The following is a 27,641-nucleotide window of genomic DNA, read 5'->3' as shown; positions in this document are numbered from 1 at the left end:
GTGCACCGATCGGTTTCACCATTATCACCGAGAGCTGGTCAGCGAAAAAATAATTTAATGCGTTGGTTAGTTTCCTATATTCATCGAATTAATTGAAAATACTGTCAGGAATGACGAGTAGTGTGCTTGAAACAGCTTAATTAACTAGACGTGACACTAAGCGGTATATAAAATGCTGTGAATGTTGCATTGAAACGTTCGTATAAATTGACGATGCTACAAAGAAATTACTATAGTAAATGTACCCCAACCGTTTTTCAGCTTGTAAACAAAAATGGACAATTTGGGAAGTGGAGATACAATTATTGGAGTCTCGCGACGCTTTTTTATAATCGTCGATTGTCAAGAACGATAAAAACGATTTGCAGAGCTCGAATAATCGTATCACATCTTCCCAAATTGTCCATTTTTGTTTACAAGCTGAAAGACAGTTGGGGAAAATTTATTGTACTAATTATACTGTTTCAAATAATTTTCTCGTCGTTTCCGACAATTGAAAACATCACATTAAACCTAATATCATTCTTTAGTGTGAAAGACATGCATTATGTTTAAATAACGACGTGTGATAAGTGATTCGTGAATTCTGGACATTTTTACTTGCAAACGATTAGGAGGAACAAAAGAATTATTAGTTTTCCATACTGTATCTGCAATCTAATCTTTGACATTTAGTGCGCTTTATTGGTCGCTCGATAACTGAGCATGCCATCTCGAAAGCCTTATCTAGCAGCAGGTGTATTTCAAAATAGTACTTTGTTTTAATAATACTCAAGAATGCTATGTGTTTATTTATTTGAAGAAATAGCCTGTTGTAATTAAACTGGATATTATAGGCTGTTGACTAACAGTAAATTGAAGTCTGTAAACACAGCACAGTCAAGATTTTTTGTAGCGCATTTTAAACACAGCAGCTTTCATTTAGACTTCATCAATTGTAGATGGACCGTAAAAGTTGCATAAAGAATCGTAGTTTAGTTGTAATACCAACAATGTCGCGTACAGCGACCATGTATGTTTTAAAGCAGTTGCAATGTTTGCTGCATTTGCGGAAACTGTAAGCGACGCATGGCCCTTTTTATAGCAAACAAACTATCTGCCATCACCTCATCGTACATCTTAATAATCAATTTACTACTAACCATAATCGTAACCACGAGTTAGCGAGTTTATGTTAGCCAAGCCGCCATTACTACGTGGCTTCGTAAACCATAAATATTATGGAACATTTCCTATAAAGCAACAGAGTTCGCTGCTCTATTCTCTTTCCCTTCGTTCATCTAGTTTCTACGCTTTTGTTTCTACTTTTATTGTTTTAATAATGCACCCTAGATTATTTATACTATTTCCTATAATCTCCACAGCTTTTGCTTCTTACAAACGCACTGATCGGCAAGAGTAGAAAAACCAAGTGATTAAACAGAAACAATGCCATTTATATCGTATTATGTAGTAGGAAAATGTTTATACAAAAATTGGAAAAGATTAATTGGTAAACAATTGAAAGAAAATTTCCATTCTGTACGAACAGTTTTAGTAAATGGAAATTACAATGGATTGACATTATGATATTACATTTCGATCAATTCTGTATGTCATAACTTTTTAAATATTTATATCCATCACAAAGGAGTTTACGAGTTACCGAGTATCTACTCATAAATTTCTTATTTGAAACTACGAGTAAAAATTGATATTGGCTCATACTTACGTTATGTCTCGGGGACCAGGAATTGCACATAATGGAAGCATCTTCCAATATACGACTCTGTAAAACAAAAACATTATGATTTTTAAATGTTTTACTTTATTTATACATATCTAACGTTTGAAACATCGCCTAATTAATATCATCGAAATACACAAACAAATAAACTAAATAATTACAATTGAATCTATTGAGAACTGCGATTATTTGTCTAAAAGTTTCGCGAATACTCGAATGTAGCGTAATTTGAATACAAAGATTTGTAATTTATAAATGTTTTATTATATATTGTTATATATAATATATATATAACAGGTCGATATCTTTCACGTTGCTTTTAACAATATTCTTGAAATATTTTTTTGTAATATTTCAAATTACAAAAATGTAATTATCCACTGGTATCCGCTGCTGAGTTTTGACTAAACTTTCAAAAATAGTTTTTGCATCTATACCGATTTTACACAATTTGATAGTAATGCACTATAATAAGAGTAACTCATTTCTGAAAATTCGAGACCAGAATATTAATGAAACTGTTAAAAATATGTCGGTAAATGTAACCGGCTCGACGGACCTATGTATTGCATAAAGCAATTCTATGTTTGAATACGTTCGTCGACTTCTTGTTCGAAATGTCGTTGAACTCGCAGCGATAAGTGTCGAGAACTTGCGAGCCAAATCAGAAATGGAAAGCTAGTCAAATTTTCTAACGTCACGATTTAATTCCGACGATCCGTCTAGACTAGGCGTCATAAATGTTAATTACTCGTGAAGTCGCTAACTGATATTCCCTCGAAGGTTTTCCATCTTCACGTTCAGTAAAAAGAATAAACTCAAATTACAGTTGAAATGTGAAATATTCGAAAGAAATTATGATACTATATGTATTTTGGCTTCTTAGTCTCTCCGTCGAAGTTTTCATTTTAAGAAATCTCTTGTGCAAGAAATACATCAAAATTCGATTTACATTTTTTAAAACATAGCGACACTAAAAATTAAATTCATTTGAGTTTTAAATCTTTCTAGATGCAATCAGACGTGTCATTTTAACCTTTAATTAAACCATAATAAAACTAAATATGTGTTATTCTAATATTTAAACATTGCGGTGACCTAATATTTTGTAATACTATACTCAAAATTAGGAGGCGTAGATTTTATGCGATGTTATAATAATCTAAGGGTCAGTTAACAACATGGGTAAGGTTAGGGCTGATTGCTTTTGGCAAATAAATTATGGGGGTCGATGTACCATTAACCTCAGAATTATATAGAGAGGAAGATCGCAAGATAGGGTCGCTAAGAAAAGTAATTTTAATAGTTACTACTTATCGTTTATCTGTTTACATATAATAGTAATTTACCAAATAGAATTCTTATGAAGGTAGCTTTATCTTCATACAAAAATTAATAATTTGGTAAGTATTCGCACTGGATGCTCGTCACGAACGTAAATCAGATATACACGGTATGCAAGCATGAAATGTGGAAAAGCAAAATTAAAGAATTGAAATATGAAGATTGAAACATGTAATCTTATTTAAGTTGTAATGAATAAACGGAAGAAAAGACTGAGAGTGTGACAAACTCTTGCAGACAAACTAATGATCTATGAGGCGAAGCGCATTCAATCGGACAGAAAACTGTGCATATCGTTGCAGTTTATCTGTCAACAGGGCTTAATATTCATCTGTCCTGCATATTTTATTCTCAGCAATCGCGTGACATGTATATTTAAAACGCGCCACTAAGATTGACAGAACCGGGCCACTCCGGCGTCGCGACGCCGGCATCACAAATTAAATGAGTCATTTTAGGATCCAGCAGAACTAGGTAATTCAATATCATTCGCATTAAAGTGTCGACCAATTTTATGTCTGATAGGTACCGATGACAGTTATACAAGCCTCGACTAATATGAGTAATTTACATTATTGTCTTCGTTAACTTGTTTGCGCTCACAATCTTTTAAACTAGTGCTCTGAAATCAAAGTGTGTACATTGCCGTTTGAAAAGTCTCACCATCTGTGATCCATTACATAAACGACAAATTTTGTTACGCGCCATTTACTATGCAGGATTTGATGAAATAAAATTAAAATATGACATAATACGGACAATTTTTCGTAGATTTAGTTGTGTCTGCAAATTCTTGCAGTATAACTGTTTTATAATTATTTGATACATGTATAGGGTGTTCCAACTAAAGCACTCAATCATATTCCTCAGTTTCTTATGTAATTTGTCAACTATCGATGTTTGAAAAATTCGTAAATGACATTTCTCAATGTTCTATATAGTATTCTTCATAATCATGTAGAAAAGATATTCAGGTTGCCTGTTTTAAGTGTCACACACTGTGCAGTTGCTCTACATTTACAATATTCCGTTAAATCACTTTTGTCTGTACCTGTTTTTAGTCAAATGAAAAGATCGATCACTCTGCTCGCTAAAACTACAGAGAAATGTGTAAAACTGTTACAGGTCGATTCTACCTGAAGGAACAAAAAGGTTTCGGATTTTATGCATTTGTCACAAAAATAATGCAACTTGGGAAATTAGAAATATTAAGCAATTTATATTTATTTCAACAGATACAGACAAATTTTTATTTTACTCTTTACTTACAGACAAGTTTTTATTTTTATTTAATATTTCTGACTTTACAAATTGCGGCTATTTATTTTTGTGACAAATGCATAAAATCCGAAATCGTTTTATTACTTGTACTTCAGGTAAAATCGACCTGTAGCAATTTCACACATTTCTCTGTAGTTTTAACAACCAAAGCTATAGATCTTTAATGTAACATGTATTATATCCATCGGTATAGTTTCATACTCTTTTTCACCACGTACATTTATCGCGATTATTTTAGTTTGCCCGTGATAATTCACAATTCCTCGTATATTTATATTTAAAGAGAATTTATAAAAAAATTAATATTAATAATTTACGAACCGCATAAGTAGTTTCCTTCCCAATATTTACAGGATTAATTTCACTATTTTTACGTGTTCATAATACGAGATATGTATAATACGATATTCTTTAAAATCCAATTGCGCATAGTACGATGACATATACTTTCACAAAGTTAACAAAATGAGGGATTATTAAAAACATTCAGCCCTGTTGAACATTTATCGAGAAACAGCAGTTTCCAGATTCAAGAACACCAATTTGTATAACGGCACCGTAGTGTAGGTTCGTTATTCCCTAACTTATATTCGAAACATTGTTTTATACATCGGGAAGTGAAATCCAAAATTACAGCTCGGTAATTATTCAATCGGATGTACACAGCTCCGCAATGGATCTGTATGCATTCGTACATTTGTAATCGCAGCATCAAAAAATATTGTTTCGTCAATTTTCAACGACATATCAATGCCAGCCTGATCCCTATGTACAGGTTATGTACAGTTGTGTGCATCCAACTCCAGTTTTGATTGTGTGCCTGCAATCAACGCTGTGCAGGCGTGTATGTATTTATGTAGACGCGCGTATAGACAGATTGTATGTGCTTTGCTGCAAGCTGTGCACAGTACATCGGCTGTAAATACAAAGCTCGGGTAACATCGAAGACGTGTGCACACACATAGGCACGAGCAGTCTGTGTTGCGAATTCGTCATTATTCAGCACTGGTAAAATCAATGCTCATACTATAATGCTTTGAACATCTCGAGTGCATTGCAGAATTCCGCCATATCGCTGAAGGAATAATGTCTTAACATTAGTGAAACATTCATTAATTAATCGCGTAGTTTAAAAATGAACGGCATATTTTATATATTTATAGCAACCACAAAACATAAGATTGTGAATTCAGTAAAATCTATATGCATGACATCGAGGAGGTCTATTCTATCTTCCAATATACAGGGTGACCAAAAGATGTCTGTAATAATCTGAAAATGGAAGATGTCTAAGGTTATTTCAAACAATCTTTTCTTTTACAAACATTTTCTCCGAGACATCGTTAACGAGTAATTAAGAAAAAGCATTGACCCATCGGTCAATGAGAGGCGATTACTGTCAACGTGAAGCGACTCAGCCAATGAGCGGAACAGGGTTTTGTCGGTTCGTTGATACAGTCGTCTCGCATCAGTAGAGTTCGCTTTTCATTGGTCAATGTTTTCCGTGAATAACTCATCCACGATACCTCGGAGAAAATTTGTCCGAAGGAAAAAGTTCATAGGTAGTCATTTTTGAGACAAGTTGTAGATTTTATTTCGCATTATAGGTTTTAGGATAATTGATGAGTAGGTGTATTGATTTCTTAAAATTACGTATGCTTACATTTGTACAGCATCCAAAACTAAAGCTTAATCAAATATTTAATTTATAAGTTGATAAACTGAGTCGATAGTGAAATTGAGTTTTCAACTTATTCATCTTTGTTGGCTCATAAGACATATGAGACAATTAAAATTTCTTATTTTTCATTCCTGGACAGTTCCTAATATTTGAATCTTTTTATTCGTAAGTTAGATATTAATTATCTTCAGTAGAATAATTTTAAATACAGTCCTTAATTCAGATTAAGACGGATTTTGTCATAACCTGATCTCCCTCAACGTAAATTCACTTAATGAAGTAAGAGGTAAGTATTTGGAATGTACAGTATTAACATTTATTTTAATGGTACAATGAAATTGTGTACTTGTTAATAAGAGCATTATGGTAAGATCAATTTATGATTACAAGTGATAGTTGAAATTGAAATTACTTTCGTATCGTATATTGTATAAAATAAAATTCATTTAATTTCGCAAGTGTTAGTCAACTAAGATTTAACGAACTATTGACGTAACTTTGCTCTTTACCAACGCGTGAGTGAATTAATTTTCTACTATCCGATTATTTTACGTGACCATATAATATTTTGCATATATGTGAATATGCAAAAACAATGCCTGTTTTTATAACTTCAAAAACCGAAGATTTTCTTTTGTGTAAACTGCCTATAATTTACTTTCAAATTGAGTGCGAATCTTATAATATCCATTTCATACTATTGTAAATAGTTTAGCTTGCCATCTTTACCGAAACTATGTTTACCATCGCGCAGAGTGTTATATTTATGAAGTCCTCTCTTGATCTATACACTTCTTCTGATGGAAATGTCGTGTTGAATTGGAGGTCTTCTCAATTCTGTAACCGTGATAAAGCGAAACCGTGTAGTAGGTATGCTAGAAGGGAGTGTGTGTGTGTGTGTGTGTGTGTGAGAGAGAGAGAGAGAGAATTTGCGAAATTCAAAAAACAGTCACTACCAGTTAAAAGTCAATAAAGAACACTAGACACGAAGTAACACGTACTCATAAAAGTAGATGTTATACAGGATGTATCGAATATCGTCATACAATCGTTAGAATAGTGATTCCACGTGCAAAAATGAGTCTAAAAAGTAATAACCTTTTTCTCACTCGGAGTTCCGTTTTCAAAAGAAATTGTGTTGACAAAATAATAGCATTGAATAGGAAACAAGTGACGCGTCTGAATATAACATATCACTTCTACTTCTCGTGATACTACAAACCACGCGAATTGAACGCACTGTCCAACTCAGTTTTCTTGAAAACAATATGACTGAAAATTGTTAGATTGAAATTGTGCAAATCTGTCGCTTTCATCCAGCAGATTCTAGATTTTCGGTTCGCTTTGTATATTTATTGTTAATTCCAGTCCAAAGGCCAGGGAATGGACGCGGTTTACATTGCACTGCAAACCATTCAATATCATACTAATAATTATTCTCTTTCATTTCGCTTATTTCGTTCTCTAAATTCTCGAACCATTCGGCTGCTTTCCCCTTTCCTTCTCCAAAAGATCAAAATCATCAAAATATATTAAAACATTTCCCAATCTATCATAAATGAAAACATAACGAAGTAATGCTGAACGTGAAAGCGATGCATCTTCCAAACCCACAGCTCTGATGTCATACACTGCGCGACAAAATGATAGGACACCCCAGAATTTTTCGTGTTTCTCAAAATCAATAATTTATAGAAAGGTTTTGCATGTAGCTGTATAAACAGTATCCTTATTTCAATAATACACGAAATAGCGGTCACTGTTTACGTGGTTTTCCAAGAATTATTGTATATCTGCTTATGTGAAAACCGGGTGCGACAAAATGATAGGACAGTAGTAACAGAGAAGTCAGTAGCAAAGCGCCTGTTGAAAGACTAACATCAAAGAATATTTAGATAGTTTATTTTTCAACAATCAGCAGTGAATAATAAAGATTAAGTAATTAGATATTTAAAAATATTAGCTTACATCTTTCAAAATGGACCGTGGTACCGAATTAAATAAAACCGAGAAAAAATTATTTTAAATTTAAAAAACGATGCAAGCATTTGTAAAATATCGAAATTAATAGGGAGAAGTCGAAATCTAATTAGAAACTTTTTAAAAGACCCCGAGAATTACGGTAAAAAGGAAAGCAAAGGTGGACCGCGCGCTGTGAATGATCGTGGTGCTCGGAAAATATTACGAATTGCGAGAAATTCCACCCTGACAGCACGTCAAATAGCGCAGGAAGCAGCAATAGAGACCAATGTAAGAAATGTACAACGTATATTACAACAATCTGATCATATAAAACGTAAAATAATTCAGAGAAAGCTGCCCTTAACAAAGAAACATATAGCTGATCGATTGGTGTTTGCCAAAGAGCACATTAGATGGAAGAAGAAGTGGAAGAAAGTGCTTTTTACCGATGAAAAAAGATTTGCTCTCAATGGAACAGATGGTTGGTCGTATTATTTTCATGACCTTAAAGAGGAACCGAAATTAAAAAGCGTTGATTATATAAAACTAATTGTTGAAGAAATTGCAGCAAATCAGGAACGAATTAGTGGAGATGCGTTCATCTTTCAGCAAGATAATACATCAGTGCATACGGCCAAAGCGATAAAACAATATTTTCAATCAAATAATATTCAACTTTTACCTTGGCCGGCGAGATCGCCAGATTTGAATATTATTGAAAATGTCTGGGGATAGTTATCTCGTAACGTCTACAGAAAATGTAGACAATTTAATTCAATTGAAGAGTTGAAAGCCGCGGTTGAAGAAGGTTGGTCGCAATTTCGCGTAGTTATTTAAAACAATTGGTTAAATAAACCACTACCTAGGAGAATGTTAGCAGTTCTAGAAAAGAAAGGAATATGCACACATTATCAAAATTAAATAAAACATTAAAATGAAATATAAATCATATTTTTTCTGCACGTGTCCTATCATTTTGTCGTACTCGTCTTTTACATATACAGATATAATTCCTGTAAAAAAACATAATTTGTGGCTGTTTTCTCACGTGTTAATAAAGAAGGGGTACTGTTTATACAACTACATGCAAAACCTTTCTATGCATTATTGGTTTTGAGAAACACGAAAAATTTTGGGATGTCCTATCATTTTGTTGCGCAGTGTAAAATTACAGTCGTTTCCACGTCAGATCCTACATTCTCAGTTCCAAGCACGCTTGCCGTGTAATCATCATTGCGTCGCATTTTCCCGGCGATATTACGAGCATTTCAATTTGCCGAACAATATGAAATTCTCGTAGCTCGGATTCACGTGCAAGTGTCTGCATGCTTGTAATCAGACGCATTCAGGAAAACGTCACTATTACAAGGACGCGGCGACGCGGCGTTGCACTGTTACGAGCGGTAACGTTCCCAGCGCAATAGTGCATTGGTTGGAAATATAAAGGGCACAGCATGGTGTATGCACACGCAACCGCGCGCGCTCTGTGCTCGGGACACGTATCCTAGCTTCGAGACGAAATACATTGCCGACTCTCGGGCGGGCAAACAGCCGCAGTCGAAACAGTTTGCCCGGCTAATTGATTTTCCTTGGTATCCTCGATTCGGCGTAACCGGTGCATGCACGCGTTGCACCGCACCGCTCTGCACCGTTCCGCGCCGTTCGCCGGATATAGGGACACAAGCGTACGCGCATCGTACAAATCCAATCGGAAACTCTCGTTTGATTATCAGGGAAGCTGCACCCGACCGATTGTAAATCAACCGCAAAACTCCGCTTCGCGGAATTATACGGGACGCGGTCGATCGTTTCGGCGATCGATCGGCAGCCGACGCCATCGTCGACGTTGCCACCGCACCGCGGTGCGCGATATACCCGTTCCGCCTTCGTATACATACATACATAGATGCAGTATGTTCGATTATACATATATATTACAGTAACTGCCCGAAATATTCGAAATCTATACACTTATACAACCATTTATATATGTACCATCCAAATTTAGGCGCACTCGAAACGACGTTTTCGAAGTACATACCTATGTAAACAGCATTTTATTTTGTATCTTATTTCATAATTATATCATTTATTACTTCAGTTATTTTATTTCATAATTATCTCTATGCTTGTGATCACTGTTAAATAATATTTATAAAAAATGACAGTCATTTGAATACAGGATTCAAATATTGTTCCTTGGCTAGTTTAGTTTAGGATAGTGAATTGATATTTTTATATGTTTCATTAAAATCTATAGAAAATGTAATGTGTTTCGTAGGCGTATCCTGAAAGCTATGTTAAGAAAAATTACTAAATAAATATATAAATGACCTTCTTATCGAGTTATATTTTGATCAAAAAGTCCGCCGTTCGAGTATTTATAATTTTATCAGTTCTAACCCTCGTTTGTACTAGACAGAAATTCATGCGGAGTGAATATTTAAAATTACATTATATATTAAATATGAAAAGATAGTAAATGATAAGTACGTACAACGAACTATTGCAACATGGGTATTGGACATGAACTGAACAACTAATAAATCGAGAATCGCATGTCTGATTTATAATTAACATTGAGAACGCATTGCGATATTCATTCATCGATCTAACAATTCTGACATCTTCTTTTGACTATGTTAGATGATTGTCCGAATATAAGAAACATTTTTCTAAAAATTAATACTCCCCTTCCGTATTAGATAGAGCTACATCAAACAATATTGAATAGATGGACTCTGAAAAATATTTCTTCGTTACATATTATTTCAAGGATTATGAAAGGGTAATCATCTTTATAATTATCTTTATGAAAGGGTATTTTTGCTTAAATGTATAGGACACGCATAATTGTACAATGTATGTACAACTTTAATGCCCTTCTTTGTGCACAGAAATTGCGTCTGTTATTTTATTATTTGTTAAAATGATGTGTAGGTAGGAAGTAATTGAAATCCAATACTGGAAATAATCTAGTGAGGTGAATAGTATTGTAGCAGGGAAATATCAGACTTTCGAATTGACTCTCGCGTATTATTCAGAATTAATAACGTCTTATCAATGCTTCGCTGGGGCGTAAGTTGTATATATAAGAAAAATACGGACACAGCTCTATCATTAGTTATCTTATTAATTATTATTTCTCCAACAAGCTATCTTTTTGTTTCGACTCTTACAAGTACTTTTTCTACACTATATTTTTAGACATACATATATATATAAAGAATCATCAAATAAGCTGTTGGAGTTTTACAAGTTATACCTAGAATATACAAAAGTTATTTTAATTTATATATCGCTGTCCCCTATGATATGCACAAGAATAGTTAGAAACAGTTATATACTATTAAATTTCGTAATTGTAAAACTGAAATATTTTTGTTATATTCAGTGTAACTTTATAATTAAATTACATGATTTATAAATAATTCTGGCAACAATTCATATAGATGCTTCCAAAATTTGCTGAACAATAATTGAAATCACAGAAAAATCGAGTTGATTTATTGATTAATTCAATACGCTCATAATAAAATAGGAATCCTTAGGAAAAGTTAATTTCAGAACACGTGATTAGCAGTCGCTCATCCACTATTAAACTGCATGCCTGAATTTCTGGTAGTATATGTATATATTATACAAGTAAATGCATATAAATGCAAAATTTGAAGTTAGCAAATATAGAATTCAAAATTGCACGGAAATTAATAAAACCAGGTATAGATAATAAGAATTAAATTGGAATCCTTTTTTAGAAAAGAAGGAGAGAGAGAGGGGGGAGAGAAAGAGAGAGAGAGAGAGAGAGAGAGAGAGAGAGATTGAATAGATCAGGAAACAGACGAGAGAAAGTTCTTCACGGAAGTTTGTCTGGTAATTAACTAAATTTACCAAAGGTTGCGAGTCAAAGTGTGAAGTCGTGTTCCAAGTCTTTCTGCACTTCAAGGTTCCACTACGCTAGTTAATAACAAATGAGCTGTGAGCTACGCCCCTTCACTTTTGTTATAATCGGAGACAGTTGCTCCCTTGCAGTAACTGTCTACCATTCTCCATTATTCAACAGATTCGTTTGAACCATTCTAAACATCGCTTGGTCCTGTTTCCCGTCTTCAATTCTGACATTCTCATTTTTGTCCACATGCGAATGATTGTTTCCTAATTATTATCACTCTGGACATATACAGAAAATAAATGCGTTGAAATATATGCATTGGATTGCAACGTGTAAAACTACAAATGCAATAAAATGCGAGTGATTATCAAAACGAAGCCGAGACAAATTATATATTAAAAAATTACACGCAATTTAAATATTTGAAATATAGAAATACTTGTTATAAAAACATTTATTGTGTTCATGAAAGATATTAGTATACTTTAGTATATTTAGTATATTTAGTATTTACTGTGCAATGAAAGATATTAGTATATTTTATTTCATAATAATTCGATCAGTTACGCAGTTCTTGAATTAGTTTAAAAATCGATAAATCCTCAATTTTATTATATATTTAATGAGTGGTTGTTGATCTTGAATTTGTCGAACGTTTTGTTATTTTTCCCGTCATATTCGCTGAAGTCATTACTGTTTCAAATGAGAAACAGGGGTCTTGACGAAGCGCGAAACATCTAAGAAAGCTAACATAAAGAGAATTTATGAAATTTCGTAATGTAGTATTCTGATTCATAGACGCTCTCTACCAGGTTTCCATCAACTCTTTACTGAGTGATTCTTTGCTTTTAATGCAGAATATGATTACGTCTCCAGAGGAACATCGTTTTCTGCTTATTCATGCTGCAAAACGAATTACTCTAATTTTCAGAATCTCTAATGTCCTGGCACACAGCTTCTCTTTCATTCGAAAGACGTGGTAGCTAAAAAAGTTATTTTATTACGCTACCCCTGTTCCATTATTTTAACAACCAATGTCCAGGATAATTCAAAACAAAAATTATGTTCAGGTAATTTATTTGAGTACAGACATCCTGTACAATGTTCCTACCAACGTTTTATTCAGGCATGTACCTATATTTTGTGCTTGGCTTATGCTTCGCTGTGTTTTCTTCAATAATATATTATTGCCTTAATAATGTATGGCAGCTATCTACCTTCAGGCATCTCAGGAGAATTAAAACACTTCTCTTGGATAATTCATTACCGCTTTAATAATGCAAATAGGCTATTCCACCTTTAAGTATCTTAGAAGAATTCCGGCAAATAAAAGAGTGGATAAATTCATAGACATGGTGATGTTACAGCGTTTGACAATTTCCATCGTTAAATGCAATTTAATTAATGCTTATACTTTCGTTTATAAATGGAACAGTTTTAGCAATTATTTCTGACACTGAAATTCAGTCAAGTATACATTAAACGTAATTACAAAATATTTGCTACTACAGTTACTATTTATTTTTTAATTTGTTCGTTGAAACGATTTTTATATTCTCAATTTATCATCAGCGCTAAATCGTTCTACGAATTAATTATTTGTTGTGTACAGTGGAAGGAACGCGTCGTGGAATTGATTTTGTTTGCCTATGATTTGTCATTAGACTGATTTATCTTTTCTCGTGCGTAATTTGATAATACCATGCTAATGCAATGGTCAATAATACAAGGTATACAACAATTATCGTTCGAATCGATGCGAAGCCGCGTTCTATGGTTGCAGTATCATAATTGTTATCCATCACGAGACGCTCGAAATCTAGCATTGAAATCGTGAACTTTGTACACGGTTGAGGCACTTGTTCATGGATTAAACTTGATAAATTTTAAGATTCTACGTGACCTCTTGTTGAATTATTGTATAAAAATAAAACGAATTGTCGATGAAAATATGATATTACAAGTATAATAAAACTACCTGGACTTGGGGTCAGAAGTCAGTTTCGGTGGTCTAGTTGGAGTTAAGCCAGGAGTTGTGCTCAGGTTTCTGTTTCGAGATTCCAATTTATTAATTTCTTGCAATTTAAACAGATTAATAATACTCCTTATATTTTATTGCTTTGAATTAGTAAGCAAAAGAAGAGACGCACTACAATCAAGCAATCACTTTTGACAGCTTGTATCTTCCTTATGTATTTTGTAGCTGTTTTTCCATTTCTTTCGATTATGATTACATGTTTTTTAATAATAAATGAAGTTAATCTTATTAGGCATAACTTGTATATAAAGTTATTATCATTTCGTTCCTTTCGCTGTAACAACGCTAGAAGCGCCGTATAGAAGCCAATAATTAAAGACGATGAGATATACGAAATAAAAGAAAACTGTCCATGATAAGGAAACGAACTTCATATTTCATTTCATTAAGAATTATTGTAAACAAAATCCACGATAGAATTCATCAATATCGGATTTATGTATAGTGTGCTGTAGATGATCAGGTTGTTACACACATTGTTTACACATTGAATATATGCGAACACTTGCACCATGTGTGCAACATCATCGTGTATCAAGAAGCAGCGTCCTCTTCGTATTTTCTTCGGTAACTTCGAACATTCTTTTACCGCACTTTGATGGAAAAATACCGGTATTATGTCTAATATAATTTATAAACATACCATCACAATGTGTAACGTTCTAATAGAATTTTTTCTTAGTGTCTCCATCTTGCCTTCCTCTTTCTATGGCGAGGTAGTAAACCCAACGGGATCATAAACAGTGGCTGGCTCTGTTGATCCGGGCCAGCCAGGGTCCCCAAACTCGGGAACGTCTTTACATGTATTTCGAACAGTTCCAGAACTGGTCCGAAAGGGAACTAATTTCGAAAAAGTATCCTTCGCATAGTCCTGAACGGGATGCCATTATCCTACAATCATAAGTGTCCTTTGTTGACCACCGAAACCAAACCTATCTTTACGACCCGGCCGGGTTTATTACGGCACTATATCTCCAAGTTATTTACACTACTTAAGTTACTGCCTTACGTTACCTATAAGTATCCCTTAAAGCTTTAATAGACTACGTTGCCGCTCACAACTTTGCCGAAGTTCGGACCGCTTTCATAAGGACCGTGTTACGAGCCGAGGGCCAGTTGCACACGTGGCCGAAGGTAAATGAGTTCTGGATTGATCTAATTTTGTCTCATAACTAAAAAAGAAATATTAATTGATACACCTCGAGCAGCAAAGGTGTATCTTTGTGCGATCGTTACCAACAACTGACTCGAACTGGGAAATGGAATGAAATAACTTGTACACTGAATTGCAATTAAAACTAATATAATCTAACAACTTCAGTTCATTACAAGTGTGTAAGTGTAGTGTAAGATTCGCGATAGTCCTAAGACACGCTCCCTGGTTTACGCACCAAGTCGGCGGGGGGTTAACTATTGCTCGAAGGAGAACTCGGCTCGATCTTGCTACGTCTCGCGTCGCGATTTGATTTGAAAACTGCCCCGTCTCGCGTCGCAATTTGATTTGAAAACTGTCCCGTCTCGCGTCGCGATTTTTACTTGAAACTGCCCGATGAGAAGAAAAATCTTAGTCCTTTTATACGCAGCTGAACTAGAAAATTTGGTAGTGGGGACTGGGCCTACGTGACCAGATCATACCGCGGATGGTACCGAGAATCGGGGACGCGCGACCCTTCTTGAACTCGCGCCTATACGGCAGATTAAATATTCTAATTTTGTCATAATGATTCACCACAAATATGTTGTGGTACTTTCGTTTTCCACTAATGTACAATTTTACACGACTCAGTAATACAAAATGCAAAAACACTGGATTACTTTCGTCGATGCACCATTATACGAGTTGCTATCTAAAATCGAACAAAGCCCGCAAACGGAGAACTATGGCAGATAAGTCTGTTTTTGTTTATGTCTGAAACAATTATTCTGAATTGGTTTTATCGGTATTTTGTAATTTGTTTTGGAGTAGTTTGGAATTCTGAACTTTTTGTAACTTTGGCAATTATTACTTTTGTATCCAGCACGAAATTTACACGAAATTTACACGAAATTTACGTGGTATTGAATAAACCATTAAAGAATACTACAGAAGAAATTTCTATTGTTCTGTAGAATTTAACAAAGTCATGTATTCTATTTTCATAATAAAACTTTAACCTCTTCATGAATGAATTTTTATAGTAGAGAACAATCTATTTAATTGTTTCTTTTTTATTTATCATCCATCTCATTTCATTCGTTGAGGTTATTTTGGTATTGCTGAGGGATTCTGTAGCGAATAGTTTTTCAACTGATTCTAATTTTCTTTACACTTAGAATAATCATAATTTTAAGAAAATTAAACGTACACATACGTAGCAATATCCCGACAGAGGTTAAACCGTCGTGTATACTGCCGTCGTCATACTGCTCGAGTTATGATTTTCTGTAATCTTACAACACTCAGAGCTCCTAGAGTTTAAACAATATGCCGAAGCAAAATTTATGCACTCAAAAGTGCAATCAGTTGTGGAATAGCCCAATTGTTCTTTCAGTTTTATTTTTAACATTAGTTATTTTCAACGTAGAATCTTTACAATTAAAATATTCTTTAATCATACTTAGCTGCTACTGTATTTCGAACTACACGAGTATAGCTGTTGAATTAGAAACTGCATTGGAAGAAATATGTTTTCTCTTTATGGACATGCTAAATAAATTATTTATGAATTTGATGGCCTTCAAGATCCCCATAAATACGTATCTCAATACATGGACTATAAATTCTATAAATTATTTTGTGGTTTACAAAAAAAAATGAATTTATTTGTCTCCCAGACCAGTTGAAGGTGATGTAGGAAAATACAATATAGTGGAAGTGAATTCAACCAATTGAACAACGAACTGAATTTTGATATTCTAACATGTAAATAAATTACGTTCACGAAATTATTAACGAAGACGCAGGTACACCGAGTAATAATGAATGCATGAAATAAACCATAAAATGGATGCATGAAGATAGTACAAAACGCAATTAAATGAGTAACACTGCAAGTTAAGTCATTAATATCTTTCGTCCTTACTTAGTATTACATACTTAATATTTACAATTCTCAAAAACTCACTGGCAGTTTATGAAATATATGAAGCAATTAGGACAATTTTGATAGTATACTTTACTCAATAAATTGCACTACAAGGTAACTGTATTACTATTTTCAGAATCAAACTGTTACCCCTTGGATGAGAACATTTTATATAATGTATAAATTATTATATAATGTATCTTGATCTTCTGTTATGAACATAATAAAATTACACCGTCGCGACTTTTGAGATATAATCTAAAATCCCGATGTCGCCATTATACCGACATTTATCGTGAAATGGTTAAATGTTGACAAGACTGCAATATCTAATAACGTCCTACTTAAATGAACATTCTGATGTACAATGAGAAACAATTAAACAAGAAAGAATAATAGATTACGTACTAAATTACTCGAAATGAAGCATTTCGAGAAAAGATATATATTTGCGCGCAAGCACGGTGCAGCATAATTTGCGGTTTGGCTTAAGGCTGTGACGCGTCGCTGGAAATCGTCGAATTCTTATCGAGTGGTAGAACGGTGACGCGTGAACGATCCATAAATCATGATGATTCGCTTTATGGTATTTACAGTTAAGCCGAAATTGACGGTTGCCGAGCGTAAAAATCAGTGATTTCGTTACCACCGTGTATCCGGATAGACACGAGGGATAGACACGCTCATTGGCTACGTGGTGTTCCGCCCCCGCAGCCCCGCCAATCAGACCAAGCCGCTCTCTCTCATCGATCCAGACCATCTACACTATACTCAGCCGCCATGCTCAACTTCACCCATTCCCCTATCCTCTGTCGACCATATACCGATCTGGACTAACAATTTGTAAGACCCAACGAAATAAAACTCCCACGCATCCTGGAACTGTTGATCTACGTCCCAGGCTGACTCGCCCGTGTCTGTTGTCACCCTGCGAAGAAGAACTTTGATTCCCAATTGGTTTCGTGACAAAGATCGTTCTCTGATCGCTCGGGGAATCTCAAGCGGCTACGTTTAATGGTTGACGACGATTCCCCTTTGAATTTCACGTTTCTTTGCTAACGTACTCGATCTTGTAGACGGTTTCTATTGATTTCGAATGTTTTAAGAATCTTACGAATCAAAAGGGAGCGTATGCTGCGTGTAAATTTAGTTCTTCCATTCACGGTTGCTTAATTGTGTTTTATTGTACGCGAATACATTTATAATAATGTTTTTTTTTAGTATATCTGGGGAGTGATATTTTTACTTCAGTTTTGTTAGTCTTCTAATATATTGAAAGTTTTTATGGGACAGAATTATGGTTGAACGCTAGTGCAGGTGAAAGCAATGACAATGAACCTAACTGACATGTGTTAATAAAGTCTTATGCTTAACAATGTCGTAAAATGATAATTCGTAACACAATAACACAGTCTTTAATTAACACGTTGACGACGGCTTGATCATACGTGTCAGACCCGTGGGCTGCGTACATTTGTTTATTTTGCTTGCATTTCACAAAATAGATACTACAAAATAGGTTTATGTTATTTTATCTGAACATTATAAACAGATATACAATAGTAAAAACATAGAAATTCAATATTATAAACTTAACATAATTATTTAATTTTTATAAATTTCGGGCGCCGACTCACAGAGAAAATCGTGAATATCGGCGCCGGCGTCAACGTGTTAATAAAACAAGTATTCTTTATCGCCATTTTTAAGCTACTGCATATAGTAGGAGACAGACGCTTATATAAACTAAATAAATTGAGTTTATCATCTTACATTTGAAAAATAAATATTCGATAAGAACTTGTTTTGGTGTTTAATACGTTCACTGTACCGTGTATAAAGTGTATAAGGCTGATATGTATGTGTATCATGGAATTCTTTAATCGTATTTGTTACATGGAGAATTGTATTTCACACAAGAGCCTGCAACCGCAATGAATTGCTCTTAACTGTGATGGAGTGATATTCTTGTGCGATCGTTTCTCATCCATCATATAGCAGTTGACAAGCATGGGTGTAGATTTCCCAGCCGAAAGGATGTATTTCGTTATCGGCTTAAGAGTTATGATGTGTTTCGTAACTTAACGATTTCTGAATTATTCAATCATTGATCGCATTGAACTCCCCGTCTTGAAACCTCGTTGAATACAGCGCCGCGGAGCCAGTTTTATAACTGAAGATAATTTCAGTTTATTCTAGACTAATTTTCAGATCTGTTACTATAAATACTGACAATTTTATAAAAATATTGAATATAATATTTAACTCAAGTTTCTTCTTAAAATTAATAGTAACTTTAAATTTAATAATTAAAATATTATACAATATTTTACTCATTTTTTATTGCACAGGCATACCTACTGTAATTACATATTTAACAGTAAAGACGTTAGTTTTAGGAAAAAAAATTTTTCAAAGATGTTATATGTAGATAACACCTTCATGCTAACAAAATGGACAAAATGGAAATATTCAAAATGGACGTATGGTTAATCTTTTGCATATTTGTAAATTAGCGATTGAAATGTTAATGCCAAAATTGGTATAGATTGGCAGACTGCACTAGCACGTGTAGTTAAATTATGCTTTTTAGGTCGGTTCATCTCTGTCGAGAAAACAATGTAAAATTGCGTGAAAACAAAAAAATGACTGGAAAGAGTACACGACGAGAGCTCAGCTAATTATAAAGAAATGATTATCTCGTCAGTTCTATCTCGTTAACACGCAGGCTCGTCATTACTGCGGCCACAATAACGGTCGTATATGGCGACGGCAACCCCATCTATGCCACTATCCATACCAGTAAAATTACCCTCTTCTACTTATGGTCTTCTCTAATTCTCTCATTTCTCCTTTTCCCTTGTCTCTTCTTATCTTTCATTCACTCTCGTTCGTATCTTTCTGTTATTCTACTTTCATCCGTGCCGTCACCTGCACATTTTCGACCTCTTCATCTTTCGTATCAATAGTAAATTTACTTTACTTTTCAGTCAATCAATTTTCGTTCATGGAATATACAAATACAGTTTCTATATCGAGAAATTCTTTATTGTCAACAAACAATTCTTCTTCTACTTCACTTGTTCATAAACATATTTTCCAACGCCTGTAGTATTTTTGACAATTAAATTCTGAAAGATTAAATTATCTCTCGGTTAGTTTCTTAACAACAAGAAAAGTGAATTTTCCTCATGAGTTGATTGACTTTAAGCACTATCTTTTATTTTCTTGAGGTATCTTTCCATTAATTTATATTTCATACAGTTTTCCTTCAAATTATTAGGAAAGAACACATGAAGTGTGCGGACAAGATTGTATCATGTATTTCATTAAAAAAATGTCAATCACTGTTCCACGCTTAATAGATAACATTGAAGTTTTTAGTTTGAATATTATAGAAAACCATTTTATTCGAAAATCATATATCATTTGGTTATTTATTACAACTCGAAACACTGCAACTGGTTCTCCAAATTTCGATTGCTCGTAAATCCTGCGTGGCCACTACAATATTATGGTGGTACGCTGGTGCACATGAAATTAATGACAATGAACATAATTGAAACGAGTTAATGAAATCATATGCTTCCAAACAATAACGATATTGTATATTTAGCGTGTTTAGCACTTTAACAATGTTAGCGAATGACACATGATTCGTATTGCATTGTAAGGCTCGTGCTTATAATTATGTTACAATTATGTACATGTAGAGAAGTACATAATTATGTTATAATTATGTACATGTAGAGAAGTACATAATTATGTTATAATTATGTACTTCTCGTGGTTAGATTATGTCCTGTTTGCTTTTCTTTTGATTGATGTAAAGATCTCTTTGTATCTTATCTTCTATAACTTCGTTTTCATCGTAACTAGATGTGTCCAATGTTAAATTTTAATGAGGAAATATTACTAAAAATCAGTATTACTCTGTTAAAAAAGATTAAGTAGTACAATTTTATTGATTTCACAATTTTTAAAAACATTAAAAACATAAAAACATGTTCCTTACACGTAATTACTTAAATAGTATACAAGCTGTATGTCACGTATATTCTGTCATGCGATCCTGCTATACAATATGCTCGAGTGGTAGCTGATGTGGCAGGTTTTGTCTGATATTCGTTTTGCCTCTCAAGCCAATGTTCCACGTCACTTCAGGTATACAGAACGTCGCAGACGCAATCTTCCCATTTCCGTATTCCTGATCTCCAGCGACGGCTCAGCTGCCACACGCCAGAAACTACTTCCAACCCCCGGTTGCCGAAGGTAATTATTAAAATAGAATCTTCCAATCGTCGTTCCGACTTTGTCGCAGGCAGATTAAGAAGTCCCGATTGTTGTAACTCCGTGAAATGTTCCACTCTCTTCTATGGTCCAACATGAATTGTTAATGTTAAGACACAGACTCCAGAATTTCGGTTACACACAATGTTGAATCATACTTTGGATTTTACTTACTATTTAAATTATTCTAATTCATCTTTACTGTTTTTTACTTCCCCACACCTTCCCTCTTACGGTTTGCTTTAGTATTATCTATACTTTTGTAGTTACATGTTACAATTATATAATAGATGCATACTAATTAGAATTAATAGTGTTTTGGTTGTTACGAGCCGAGGGCCAGTTTGCACACATTGCCGGAGGTAAATGAGTTTTGCGGATATTTAGAAAGGAATGCGTGAACTGGTCGATGCTTGTTTCATCACGGGGTCGCCACTCAGAAGGTAATGGGATTTCGGATTGATTCTAATTGGCCTCGTAACTTCAAAAGAAAGATTAATCGATACAGCTCGAGCGACAAAGGTGTATCTTTGTGGGATCGTACCAACAACTGACTCGAACTGGGAAATGGAATGAATAACTTGTACACTGAATTGCAAGTAAAATTAATATAATATAATAAGTACAGTCTATTACAAGTGTGTAAGTGTAGTGTAAGATTCGCGATAGTCCTAAGACACGCTCCCTGGTTTACGCACCAAGTCGGCGGGGGGTTAACTATTGCTCGAAGGAGAACTCGGCTCGATCTTGCTACGTCTCGCGTCGCGATTTGACTTGAAACTGCCCAATGAAAAGAAAAATCTTGGCCCTTTTATATGTGGCTGAACTGGAAAATTTGGTAGTGTGGGCTGGGCCTACGTGGGCCTAGCGCACACCCTCAAGAAGGAAAGAAAAAACTTTGGGAGCAATCTACGTACGTAACATGGTATTATTTCTGTTATGAAAAGTATTCTAGTGGACAAGAAAAGATTCTCATCCCGACTTTGCTAAAGTTACTTATAAAATGGGAAATTTAGTAAAGGTTTGTTATACGGAATTCATGTTATTTGTATAAATTAAATAAAACTTTTGTTAGAAACCAAATTAACTCAGTATAGTAGCGAAAAATTTAGGCTTACTACAGTTTTTAATTAATTCTTACTTGAAAGGAGATTATAAAGCATGTTTGAATAATCATTGCTAACTATTTGATAACGATTGATAAATATTCGTTAGATGGGTCTTTAAGATTTTTAAGATTTAACGACAGGTACTGAGAAATCTGACCCTTTACAGGAAAAGTCACATTTTACCGTTATTTTAACAATAACGTTTTCATAAATGTATACAAGCCATCGAGTGCTATTGTACTTTCTCCAAAAGTTTCGACTTATTTGAAATAATATTATAAATCCGCTGCATAGTAGTCTCTGTTAATGTTTCCCATTGTTTTTACTGCACATAAAAGAATCTTTGTCGACAAAACAAACAAGGCGAAAACGAATTATACTCTGGTGCACAGAATTTAAAGAATCCATTGTTTAAATTTCCGACTAACTATTCAAGGAAAAATATTGGAACCGTATTCAATGCGCCTTTCAATTCTGCCCGTACAATACATTTATAGAGTGATAATAGCAAACGTTTTAACATTTATCAAATGTTTATTGCCACTTTGCTTTCCTCATAATTAAGTAACCTAAAATAGTGTTTATCAAAGGGAAACGTTATTTTTATTTCAAAATTTCTAAATCATATGTTGCTCATTAATTGCTGTAAAAGTTTCCCGAATTATTGTTTCTTTACACGTAGATATAGTGGCCTAAAGAAAATAGCTGACTTTAAAAGAAAAAATATAAAATTAAACATCTATTTTTGCAAAAATATATCTGATACAGCAGGTAGTGTTTGGAGAAATGACTTCAAGAACATGACTGTCGTGTTCTATATTCAGATATACGACTAGAAGTTTCAGCAAATACAAATTCTTATATCACACCTAAAAAAGCTATACCTATTTTAAATATGCTAGAATTACGATCAGAGAAGTACTATATAAACTGAATGGCAAAATAGCTCGTTTTCAATTCGTAGACAAACAGTTTAACAAACATGTAGCTTAACCATTTATATTACTATCACTTCTTCCACAACTATGTTGATCGGCGCTTTTTCTTGCTGAATAACCCCTGATAAAACGAAATAATGTTCGTTTCTCATATCTCTCCATTAAATTTCATTCCTAGATATTGATAGCAGGGGAATTAAATTTTTTTTAGAATTTGAAGAAATGGATAACATTCGTATTGATAGATCATGTATGCAGTATTGAAAACGAATCTGACTCGTTGCTATAGAGCAAGAGATTAAGTATTCATTCACTAGATAGGTCGACCTACTTTTCCTGATTATAATAGAGAGAATGAGAAGCATGAAAAACAGTAGAATTGTGAAAAGACAGCGACTATTCTGAAACGTCTTTATCCTCGAAATCGGCGAGTTTTAAAACGATTATTGACCCACTTGCGAAAGACAAAACAGCCATTAGGGTGCATCGCAATCAAACAGGACACACCGGGGTTGTCGGGGAAATGATTCGAGTGACACGGAAATTCAGTGAGCCTGTAATTGCAATGGTAGTAATGCACTTAAGGAAGGATGAGAGCAAACAGTGGGTAACAAGTTGGTCACGTGGCAGTGGCACGCGCCGGCACGTGGCAGTAACACCCAACTGTAGCTTGTCCTGGTGTCCGATGGTGCTCGGCAACTTTTCATAGCACGAGGATTTCGGCAGCCGAAAGAGAGAGAGAGAGAGAGAGAGAAAGAGGGAACTGGGAGAAGAGGGCGTGAGAGAGAAGAGAAAGAGAATATGTGCACGAGGGAGAGAGGAGGCAAACGTGTCCTTACGACCCATGGCTACATCTTTCGAGGACATAAAGGGCGGCCACACGCCAATATCCCACCGGGGAGATGAGCGCATTAAGAAAATTGAAACGTCGATTTGTCCTCGAAATTCGGCCTGACGATAATTTCATTAAGGTCTGGGGTGAAACCCGGGGCTGGCAGAATAGACGCCGCGGAAGACGTCTCTCGGTCGATATTGCTTTAACCAAGGATGATGCTAATTTCAGCGGACGTAGCCACTTTAACCACTTTCTTTCAGAAGAATCTCCCACTGTCCGGAGAAGAGAGGCTTCCATTTATAAAGCGTCATAGTATCCCGCTTTCTCGATGCTTTTAACTTCAAGTTACGGGCAGTGATTTATGAGATCGGGATCTGATAGATATCATGGTGTGTGACTCGACTACAAACTTACATTAATGATGTCGCATAGATCCTACTGGAAAGCTACATTTATACCTTTGGATACTACACTATAGTTTGTTTATAGTTTTGTTTATTTACAGTTTTTACACTACAGTTTACACTATTGATACGTTAAACGATATAACAATTAATATCCAAGTGTATATATTTGGAAACTGCACTATAATACAACGTTGTTGACACATTGTGTGCGGGAACATTTTGCAGCGGAATTGTACCGGGAGCGGTTGTTTTGCGCGTAAATTTAGTTATTCAGTTAAATCTCAATAGATCGAAAATTATTTAATTTTTTAACCAACTTTTTGTATTTTATATTTACCCACAAACAAACCATGTTGTTACACTAACCCGTACTAGTACGTGACCCGCGCTCAATTATCAATCGCCAGAAAACGTACTAGTACGTGTCCCGCATACAATGTGTTAAGCTTGCTATGTGGAAGCATATAACAATTACAATAAAAATACAACGGAGAGTCAAAATTCATTTTCTAAACTCGATAAATTTGACTCCATAAGGTGGTAAATAAAAACGTTTTATAATGGTCCGGATCAGGCCTGGGAAAAAGTAATTCGATTAATGATTAGCGAATATAAGTATTATCTATTATATAATTATTATATAAATCAGTTATCTTTTGCTGATTTATGTCTCGTTCAATTATTATAAATTAGTTATAACAACTAACGAGTCCGTGAATCATTAATCAGATTACCTCTTGCTCAACTCTTATCAGAATCGCGTTAAACCTTTCAGATGGATACGATCATCCCTTTACTAAATGACATGGTATTGTATAGTGTCAGTCTTTAATCAATATATTCGTCACGACTAGTGCCAATCAAGAGTTGACTATTTGTGCGTTTTAATGTACTTAACAATAAATGTTTTCTACATTAAACGAAATTTCGATCATTCATAAAATATTGACAAGAATATAAATTTCATATTTGGTCTATCTTAGGGTCATATGCGCATCGTTCACCTGCATGTTTGCAGAATGAATAAATAATTTCAATGTAAGATTACTCAATTCAATGTAAATATTCATTAAGATTTTTATAAAAGTCGAGTATAATATGGAATAACAAGTACCGGTTGCAATCGCATGTGTTTGATCACAAACGCAAGGCCAAGTTGCTTAGCTATAGTCTGGGTATCCATACGGAAGTATAAAGCAACAGGAAACCTATAATTTGAAGAAATAATTCTTTAGTGAGAAGTATCCGGGTATAGCCTACTAGCTACACTAACTTTTGAGTCTATATATATTTTTACATCGCCAATGGGCGCTTCCTTCGTATGTTACCGATGTGACTAAGTACTTTCCTATCATAATATATTAACTACAAGATAAATGTAGCATTAGAAGTTAGTTCGATTCAAAGGTGTTATGAACAAATGAAAAAATGTAACTTGTGCTTTTCACATATTCATTTATGTAAATATGTAGAAAAACGTTATTTGAATTTATAGGAAACCATTAAATAAAATATGATGTTATAGAATGACAAATTAGTTACGTATCCTTCGATACATTGTTAATGCAAATTTTATTACGTTCTTTTGTTCTATTAAACTTTGGCACTCGATTGATGACTCTGAAGCGGCACTACAAATTACTATATTATTTTTGAAAAGACTATTCAAATTTAAAAAAAAAAGTTTTCTATAAACCGGCAGGTTCAATTTCCTATGCATCCATAAAAATGATTCGCTGCGGACTCACATGGTGTACCATAGTAGATATCACGATATTTCTATTGAACATATTTCTAACTAGTATGAAAGTAAAATACTTGTTCGTTCTCTGCATGATACCAGAAGTTTCAGAAACGTAATCACCATGTCATAGGAAGGTCGCCTATATTTTTTTTAACTGTGAAGACGAAAGTGAAAACGTGTTTACAGTGTTTAAACAATCGGGCGATGGATATTCAGATAGTGGAGTCAACACTTTGCCGAACAGAGCCGAAAAGTGAACGAAAAAAGACGAAACCAGGAAATAAAATCGATCAAGCTAACAACTTGCCTGAAAGGCGGCAATACAAGTGTACCGGGGTTGTCCAGCAAGATTAATTCGAAGAGTTTCGTCCACGGCGCAGTTGTCAATAAAACGACGAAGCCTTCTATTCTATTTGAGTAGTGACACATATCCGATGTAGGTGTTTACTTTGCCCACGCATTTCGCTTCTGCACATGTGCTGTCGTGTTCGAGCAGGTGTACTTCTGACCCCCTGGCTTGGCTCGAGCACATTTCGCCCTCTTCGTCAAGATACAATCGTGGCATAAACATATGGTCGTAATAATAGACTCTTGATTTTGACGAGGGGTGTTCCCTTCGAGTAGTTCCGTGATTGTTTCTCTAGTACCTAAACGCGAAATGTGCGCACGGTCTCGCATTAGATGACTCGTCTAATGGATAAAAAATGGATTTAAGTCGATGAGAAATTTCTGTATTTTTTTATACTTATCAGATCGAAAGATGTCATCGTAAAAATATATCTGATGTATTATACATTTCCATTCCGAATCTGGCAAAATATTGTTTTCTTTTTAAACAATTACACCGGCAGCAAATAAATTGATTTCGTCCATGAAGCTTATTAAATAAATATAAGCACAATTTATTTATACGCTTTAGAAACTTTGATCTACATCGTATCAAACAATTTGATATTTAATGAAATTCTGTTGAACTGGTGTGTAATTTAAATAAAATATTAGAAATATATAATTACATGTTCTTGTAAATGTATAAATTATTTTCATTATGGATTCTGAGATACAGTATTATAATTTCAACTAATAATGCACATTATATTACTTATCGATAACATTATTGTTTTTATTGTACGAAATAAGTTTACTTAATGAATAGCATCTTTACTAAGATATACATTTACTTAGGTCACACAGTGCTTATTTAAAAATCTTGCTTATTAGTCATAGTAAGGCAGTAGTTCGATGAATTTACCACGATATGTCATATTTAAATGATAAAAAATTATAGTGTTATAAAAAAGGACATTTGAAGATTTTAAAAACATATCT

The 27,641-nt window shown here is 34.3% G+C and overlaps 1 protein-coding gene across 2 annotated transcripts in view; it reads right to left on the bottom strand.

Annotated features, from left to right (window-relative positions):
• Positions 1–27,641, bottom strand: part of Acj6 (abnormal chemosensory protein 6) — a 76,079-nt gene that overhangs the window by 28,112 nt on the left and 20,326 nt on the right. For both annotated transcript variants that reach the window (XM_078193778.1, XM_078193860.1), the window contains exon 2: positions 1,712–1,768. In XM_078193778.1, coding sequence (XP_078049904.1) covers positions 1,712–1,768 — 57 coding nt within the window. The remainder of the gene's footprint in view (positions 1–1,711; positions 1,769–27,641) is intronic.

Source organism: Augochlora pura, chromosome 1 (assembly GCF_028453695.1).
Source record: "Augochlora pura isolate Apur16 chromosome 1, APUR_v2.2.1, whole genome shotgun sequence".
NCBI lineage: Eukaryota > Metazoa > Arthropoda > Insecta > Hymenoptera > Halictidae > Augochlora > Augochlora pura.
This window is presented reverse-complemented; position numbering and strand designations above follow the sequence as displayed.